The sequence below is a fragment of the Mastomys coucha genome, unplaced genomic scaffold, assembly GCF_008632895.1.
Source record: "Mastomys coucha isolate ucsf_1 unplaced genomic scaffold, UCSF_Mcou_1 pScaffold21, whole genome shotgun sequence".
In the NCBI taxonomy this organism is placed as follows: Eukaryota; Metazoa; Chordata; class Mammalia; order Rodentia; family Muridae; genus Mastomys; species Mastomys coucha.
The window spans coordinates 70,919,261-70,927,908 of record NW_022196904.1 but is presented as its reverse complement, the minus strand read 5'-3'; the positions used below and the strand labels follow the sequence as shown (position 1 = coordinate 70,927,908).

Below are 8,648 nucleotides of genomic sequence, written 5' to 3'. Positions count from 1 at the left end.
AAAAAAAAAAAAAAAAGTCAAAAGACCAGCCTAGGCTGGAGACAATACATAGTGAGGTCTCCTCTCAAAACAAAAAGTCAGCAAAATAACAAAAACACAAAAAGAAAGAGATTGCAAATATCCCACTGGAGAAGAAGGAGGGGAGAACCCTGTGGAGGTACAGGTAGGCTGCCCTGGGAGGTGTGTGGAGGAATCTGATGAGTGGCAAAGAGGCTACAAGTTTAGTTCAGAGCCGACTGCAAAAATTCAGTCAGGAAATCCCAAGGCCCGATTTAGGGCTTGGAATGGAATTAAAGCACCGGAGGGACTCATGAACAAATAGACATGAACTTCACATGTAAACTATACTAGAGGAATGGTTTTAATTGGAGTCATAGGACACTTTAAGTACACACTCCCAGAGATGCCTCTCAGTCAAATATTACACAATGACTAAACAGGCCTTGAAATGCCCTTTCCTGGGTAAACACACTCTAAGACCTTTATCTTAACAAATAGAATAGAGGCTGGCTGGTCTCGGGTAGTCAAAGTTTAAGAAGGAATGAAGGAAAATATAGAGATTCCTGTGAGCAGCTATGAGGAAAAAGGGCACGGTGTGTTATCAAATGGAGAACAGCAGAGGTAACCTTAGAGGCAGAAGTCAGGGGGTAGCCTCCTGATTCCTCTAGGGAGAATCCCCCACCTCAGAGGAGCAATGAGAAAGTCAGGCTCTGCAAAGCTGTGGTGCGGGCTGTGGTCTCCTCAGATACCTGCTGAGACACAGCACTGATCCATGACTGCCCTAAGTAAACAATCACCCAACAGACCTCAGCCCAGGCCTCTGAGATAACTTGGAAATCCTCAAGTTCATTATAAACCTGCCACAGCCATCAGAAGGCAAGGGAAGGCTGAAACAGGGCCAGAGTTTCTTTCTTCTTCTTTGTACAAAGTATAAAATTAAGTCAAATGTGGTAGCATGTGGTATCCTGTAGTCCCAGAATTCAGGGGGCTGAAACAGTAGGATTAGCATAAGACTGAGGCCTATTTAGGATACAATGTGAGACCTTGTATCAAAACACAAACTGACTAAAGATGTAGTTAGGTGGGTAAATTGCTTGCCAAAGAGGCAAGAAGCCCAGGGTTTGATGTCTCAGCACCACAAAAACAAAGAACACCAGCACACATCTACAATCCTATCTGGTGAAGTAGGCCCATCAAAAGGCCTAGGTGGGGCTGTAAATAGCTTAGCAGCTAGGTGCACTGGCTGCTCTTTCAGAGGACCAAGGTTCGATTCCCAGCATCCACTTGTCAGCTCAGAGTGTGGTCCATAAATACAGTTCCAGGAGATCTGATGCCCTCTTCTGACCTCTGAGGGCACCAGGAACATACACAGTGCACATACATGCATGCAAAACACCCATACACACAAAATTTAAGTAAAAAAAAAAATATATTTTTAAGTTCAAGTTCACCCTTAACTAACATACCCACTTTAAGCCAGTTTGGAATACACAAGATCCCATTTTAAAGGTTAATGAATTGAGTTACTAGGCTGCAGGTGAGCCTCAGTGACACAGTACTTGCCTCACATGACACACTTCCTAGGCTTGATCTCAAGCACACCCTTAAGGAAGTTATCTGTCAAAGTCAAAGAAATGAAAATATTTCACTTCGAATAAAAGTTAGCGCCTACAAACTCATGCTGAAGCAAGCAGACCTGAGTTTAAATCCTGGCTCTACCGAACGACAGCTGTGTGAAGCTGCTGAGCTTCCTCTCTGTCCAGTGACAATCCCACTCGCCTCACAAGATTCTTGGTGTGAGTGCCATATAAGATGCCCAGTAAGGGGCTAGTTTCAGTCAGTCCTCTAAGACCTCTCTTCTGAGGACAGAATTCTCCACATCTCAGTCCTTGGCTGCTGTCACACCCTCTGTCCTGGACTACCGCCTCCTCATGCTCTCCCTTCCCAGTTGGCTAAGTCCTCCAGACTGGACAGTACAGAGTCACTCTGCCCTAATTCCTGTTGGGATCTCTTCCTTCCAGCGCCTCACTAGGAACAGTCAGGACCACTCATTCGATGACCTGCATAAGAACATGATTCACCTTGGTTTTGCCTCACACCGGCTCTGTGATCTTTTTTTGTTTGTTTGTTTGTTTGTTTTTTCGAGACAGGGTTTCTCTGTGTAGCCCTGGCTGTCCTGGAACTCACTCTGTAGACCAGGCTGGCCTTGAATTCAGAGATCCACCTGTCTCTGCCTCCCAAGTGCTGGGACTAAAGGCGTGCGCCACCACCGCCCGGCCCAGCCTGGCCCCGCTCCGTGATCTTAAAGTGGGTCACTCCTCCTCTAAAGGCAATAGTCCACTCATCTTCCAGTAGACTTGAGAGCAGAAGAAAGCACTCCAGAGACATGCTCACATGGCTCGTTCTTTCTCACAGGTCCTCTCTCATCGCTGCACACCCCACGCCAGGCTGCTTCCTGACTGCTCCGCACCTCACCTCTAGCCTCTCCCCTAAACAAACTTACATCCTGTTGCCAAGCTCAGCTTCCTCTCTGGCCCCACAGGCCCTAGATTGAGAGCCTGTTGAGGCCAATGGCTTTTCATTCAAACTTCCATCCTCCCTTCCCCCAAACTCCCACCACTTCCTGAAAACACACTTTCCATTCCAATCGCAAGCCTGCCTTACCACTCTGAATCTGAAGAAACCTACTTCCTCTGCTCTCTCCCACCCCCTCAGAGCCTTGGCTACCTACAGCTCCTCTCAGCAGTCATAGCTTCCTCCCCACCCTGTGACTTTGCAATACCTACTCCATTCTGCAACCTCCTACTCATGGTCCATGTCTTGTAGGAAGCCAGCTCTGATCTGGCATGTCCTCTCTACATGCCCTTCTGAATACCTGAAGTACTTCATCAGCACAAAGCAGCCATATCCTACAGCTCCTGAAATTATCCTAGGGGAAAGGAAGAACTGAAGTAGATTCTTGCCTCAATTCTCAGTACTAGGATAATAGGTGTGCCCTTCCAAGCTTGACCAATTACTCTTTAAAGGATCTAAAATGACATCATACCACAGAGAGCCCAGCCAATTTACTTATTGTTTATCATGGTTTCATAAAATGACCACTTTGGAGAAAATGGCATGCTTTTATTCTAATTGCTGGAACTATCTGAATGGTTACAACCAACTGAAGGAACCCAAGGAGTGGGTTACAGAGGTCTTTTTTGTGCTTATACCTGCAAACCAATAGAAAATTTTTGTTCCCCTTAAGGGAAGAATGTCTTATTCTTGAGGCAGAGGCAGGCAGGCAGATCTCTGTGGGTTTGAAGTCAGCCTGGTCTACAGAGTGAGTTTAGGCCAGCCAAGGCTACATAATGAGACCCTATCAAAAAGACAGAGGAAGAAGGAGAGGAAGAAGAGACACTTTTTTCTCTATAGCAAGAAAAATTAAAAATCACAAACACAAAAACAGCTTCCAGGTAACCTCTTGTGCTTGCTAGGCAGGCATTTATTTTATTTACCATTGAACTTCAATCCCTTGATCTCAGTAAACTTTCCAACCCCTGGAATAAACAAGTGAAAGCTGTGTTTAGTATGCAAATGGAGCTCCAAGAACAGCCCTCCAAGCCCCTTAGACTGAAATTCTGGAGCACACTGTGAGGGCATTGCTGAATGCCGCCATGCCATCTCCTAGACTGTTCGAAGACACTCACTCCTGTACACACACAAAATAACAACAACAACAAAATCCACTACTCCACCTTAGAAGGCTCCCACCCTCTCCCGCTGTGGGTCTTCATCTTACCACTGTGCTGAAAAGTCTGGGTCAAGTCTTCCACCAGGGCCACTGCCTCCTCGCTGCTCTCAGGCCGATGTTCTTGCAGCCAGGCCTGAATTTCTCTCGGCAGCACAGTTAGCATCTGCTCCTTAGTGTGCACCTCTGGCCGCAGCCAGCGCCGACAGAGCTCCCGAAATCGGACAAGCGCGCCCCGAGGTCCCTCGGCTGCACCCTCCTCCTGGGGGCTGCCTTTTCCAGCACTCTGGGGAAAGGGTTCAGACTCAGGGCCATCCTCCTGCAGCACTGCTTCCTGCACCCACGAGTCATCCTCCAGGATCATAGTGGTAACCTCTGCCTGTTCATCTTCTTGAGGTACCTGAACCAAAGGGCTGAGGGGAGTGGTCACTGCTGGCACTTCGGCTGCCATTGTCCAACTTCCTGAATGATCACTGTAGGCTTCAAGCCTCACACCTGTCTCCAGTGTGGCTCTCTGAAAAGGCTGTCTTTCCTCCAATCTCAACAAGAAACACTGCTGAGAAACAAGGCAGAGAAACAGAATCACTAAGGAAACTATGCTGCAGCCATCTCACAACAGCCTCTGTACATTCAAAATCAACAAATGTTTGCTGTCTTACTCCTAAAAGCAGTGACTCTCTACGGCAAAGAATTATCACACACACACACACACACACACACACACACACACACACACAGGGGGTTGGTCTGATGCCACTATGTATTCAAATGCTAAATACTGGCCCAAAAGATCTGGTTGCCCATAACTAGAAGTTCTCATATACACCAAATGATGCTCTGTAAACCTTGCCCCCCAACTTATCCCAGCCAATAGATATGACTGGGCAGAAGACAGGGGGTGGAACAAAGGTTCCTAGGCTTGGGACCTGAGGTAGAGACCATGTAGAGAGAAAAAGAAGGAAGTAAGTCACCATGGGGAAGGTGGTTCATGAGCCCACGGCTATGAGGGCTGGCCTAGTGGAGTAGGGGAAGCCCAGGTAGAACATGGCAAGTGATATCTCGGGGTTCACCACGGAGAAGCAGACAAAATAGTACAGAGGGTGACATCAGCCCAGCTCTAGTGCTTTTAAGCTTATTATGAGTCTAAAGGTTTCTGTGTCTTTTATCAGGGAATAATATGGTCTAAGTGGGGTAGAAACCCCTAGTAGATAGAAGGGGGTGTAGCAACCCCCAGAATAATAACTACACCACACACACACACACACACTGCTCTTTTCAAAAGACTAAAGGAAGAGTAGTGGGAATGCAGTGATCTGGGCTGAGGGAAACAGAACTGACATATCCTGCATCCTGCCCTAAGTCAGTTCTGACTTCCTTCAGAGACAGTGACCTAACAAAGAGGTTAGTCATTCAACCTCAGTGACCATGTAAAGAATAGATAACACTCATCCTTATCATATGGAACATCTTAATGATTTGTAATGGATCATATGTCAAGGTGCTCCCAGCTTCACTAGAAGGCATTAGTGCTATATTTCAAAGGAGGTTATCCTCAGGGAATCTCCCAGATTCCAGAATCTGGGAATACTCAAGTCCCCTATATAAAATGGTGTACTAAATACCATCAATCATCTCTAGACAACATATACCTGTGTAAATAATATGTAAACAGTTGGGATGCTGTATTGTTTGGGAATAATAACAAGAGAACGTTCCTATGTGTTCAGTACAGACATTCTGTTTATTTTTGTTTCTGAGGCACGATCTCACTATGTAGCCCAAGCTGGCCTTGAACTTCTGATCTGCCTGTCCTGCTTCCTGAGTACTGAGATTACTGCCATGCCCAATTCCTTTTTAAATGACCATACATGAGGATCACTGGGGACCTAGACCTGAGTAGTAGCTCTCCAAAATATTCAAAGCAGTGGAATTAAAAACTATTTAAGTATTATGAAAGCAATGGGTATTTATTTTTAAAAATCATTACACCATAGAATCAGATAACGCGCCCTCCCCCCCCCATGAAAATAGCAAAACTAAAAACAGAACAGCAACAACAAAAAGGAAAACTGAAGCTCCCAATGTCAATTTGTCCAAATGACTACGTGAAACACAAATACATCCTAATTCTTCCTGGACATCCCGGGAACACTGAACCTAGACAGCTTATTCGCTAAACCTGGCTACGACACGCCCCCTCAGAACCTCCGTGTCCCCATCTGGTCAAGGAGGAGGCTCGGCGGGATGTCGTCGAGCATCCCTTCCAGTGTAAAGCCTGCGCTCCTAGGCTGCGTGTACGCAGAGCTCGGGCATGAGCGGAACCCCGCGGGCCCTGAGGAACCGGGACGCAGAGCTGAGCGTCCAGCTTGCGGGGCGCGGACACCGACGCCCCTCCCCCAAACTGCCCTGAGCTGGCTGCAGGCCCGTTACTCGCTCGTCTCTCTGGCTGTTCCCCGCAGGGCGCGCGGCTCCAGACCTGCCTCTCCCGCTCGCCTCTCCAGGGACCAGGTCCTGTTCCCGCTATCTCTCTGAGCGAAAAAGCACCCCTCGGTCTGGTCTGGCCCGGCCCGGCCCGGCCCCTCTGGATTCACCTCAGCTCAAGCCCAAGGGGCACGAGAACAATGGACGAGAGAGGCCCGCCCATCGCCACTCTCATTGGCTGTCCACAACAGTTCCTGAAATTCTGCTCCACTGTTGGTGAAAACTGCGTCCAGCTGGGCGGTGGGAGGGAAGTTACGCCCCGTGCATTGTGGGAAATGTAGTTTACTCGGAGACCGGCGGAATTCTGTATCTGAGCGAACCGTGTTTGATAGCTGTAGGCAATGCCTGAGGATTGGAAGCAGGGGAAGTCCCAGGACTAGTCCTTTATCTTCTAGCACTGCCCAAATCCTTTACCTGAGACAGATAGTTTCAATTCTCTAAAGCCTGCGCTATTTATCTATAAAAAAATTAAAGCTGGGTGAATTTATCAATCTTTTTCAAGTGAGAATTAAGTGGCAAATTATATTGTTGGGCCCTCGAGAGTCTCTAAGCAGAGAAGAAATCTACGCGAGCAAACTCCCTCGTGGCCCAAGCTCTCACCTCTCCCCGAAATTTGCAGCTACGCACATGCACTCCCCTTTGTTTTCACACGTGGTATTCTTGCGTCTTTATGAAAGCCCCTCCTTGTTCTTTCTGCATTGTAAGTCCTATTCTACAGCCTCATTGGATCCCAGCTTACAGTTAGCCAGGAGGTTAGCTCTGGGAGGGAATGACAACCCAGGTCCCCTAAAACAGGACACAAAGAACAATAGTGGTCTCTCCAGATGAGTGATCTCAGGGTCCCTAAAACAGGATGTAAAGAACAATAATAGTGGTAGTGGTCTACTAGTTGGCTCGGCTTCAACTGGCTTCCGGGTCTCTCTGGATAAGAAATTATTCGTGGAGTACTACTACCTTTTCACCAAGTGAACTTTTCAACTTTGAGGATACATTGGGTGAAATGAGCTGCCAAGAAAAACATGCCACTTTCTTTTAGCGCCCACCATAATGGAGGCACAGAGAGGGGATAACAGATAAAAGAGGAATCTAAACCCACTTCTGCCCCCGATACAGCCATTCCTACTTTGCTCAGATTGCTCTCTTCCCAAAGAGCATACAAAATTTTGCTCCTTTCTCGCTTTAGTTAAAACCCTTGACTTGTGGGGCTGGGGAGATGGTCCAGTGGTTAAGAGCACTTGATGATCATGAAGAGAACCCCAACATCCATATTGCAGCTCACAACAGTTTGTAGGTCTGGTTCCATGGGATCCAAAAACCATCTTCTGAGCACCCTAGACACCAGACCTGCATTTAGTACACATACATATGTGCAGGCAATCTCTGGATTCAAGGACAGCATGCCACAAGGTGAGTCCAAGACATCCAGGGTGGCACAGAGAAAACACATCTCCAAAATCCAAAAATAAATAAATATATAAGTAAGTAAATAAATAAAACTCTTGATTGCTTTACCCCTGTATCATCTGAAACGTTCTCTTTCAGAACCACAAAGGACAAGACTCTTGCTGGTGTAGAGACCAAAGGTCAGTGCAGCCCTTTCTGTAACACTAGCATCACCTGCCTGGGCCACTCGTCCCCTAACACAACTGCAACAAAGGTTCCATTGTAGTATTTAAGCTATCATAGGCTAGCTAGCTTTTGTCTTTATTGGGTGGATGGTGGGAGTTAGGAATGTGGCTAATACCTTGGTGTTTTGATGGTCCCCTTGGTTGCCAAGGTTGCTACTATAAAAGAAATGGCTACCTCTATGCTAAATAAAAAACAGGAAAGTAACTACCTGGACACCCAGGTGGGAAATCTCAGGAAGAAGTGATAAACAGCCAGGTGGTGGTGCACACCTTTAATCCTAGCACTTGGGAGGCAGAGGCAGGTGTATTTCTGAGTTTGAGGCCAGCCTGGTCTACACAGTGAGTTCCAGGGCAACCAAGGCTACACAGAGAAACCCTGTCTCTGAAAAAACAAAACAAAACAAAAACAAAAACAAAAGCAAGAAGTGATGAACAGTCCTTTGTGGTCGATGATAAAATGCGCCTTTTACCCACTGAGCTATCTTGCTGAACCAGTAACTATTATTTTCTCATTTTGTCATTCACTTTCTGGTAGTCTATCAAATGAAGGAATCTGAATGTTGGAGAGATGGCTTACTAGTAAATAGCACTTCCTGCTCATCCAAAGCGTCCAAATTCAGATCCCAACACCCATATGGATGCCTTACAACTCCCTGTAACTCTGGCTCAAGGGAATCTGACACCCTCTTCTGTTCTCATCAGGCATGTACAGAATCATAGAATACTTGTGTGCATGCACACACACAAACATACAAAAATAAATTCACTTTATGACTTTTTAAAAAATAATTTAATATTATTATATTTTG

General features: G+C 46.6%; 1 protein-coding gene across 7 annotated transcripts in view; it reads right to left on the bottom strand.

The window, feature by feature from the left end:
• Nucleotides 1-6,483, bottom strand: part of Zscan2 (zinc finger and SCAN domain containing 2) — a 10,488-nt gene extending 4,005 nt beyond the window's left edge. The window contains exons 1-2 of one of the 7 annotated variants that reach the window (XM_031387150.1): nt 6,207-6,481; nt 3,782-4,286 (exon numbers count right to left, since the gene is read on the bottom strand). In XM_031387150.1, coding sequence (XP_031243010.1) covers nt 3,782-4,181 — 400 coding nt within the window. In that variant the 5' untranslated portion in view covers nt 4,182-4,286; nt 6,207-6,481. Of the gene's footprint in view, nt 1-3,781; nt 4,287-4,701; nt 5,330-5,379; nt 5,402-6,206 lie in introns of those variants that run through there. The other 6 variants (XM_031387151.1, XM_031387152.1, XM_031387153.1 and 3 more) reach the window with 6 other exon arrangements.
• Between the last annotated feature and the right edge of the window lie 2,165 nt (nt 6,484-8,648).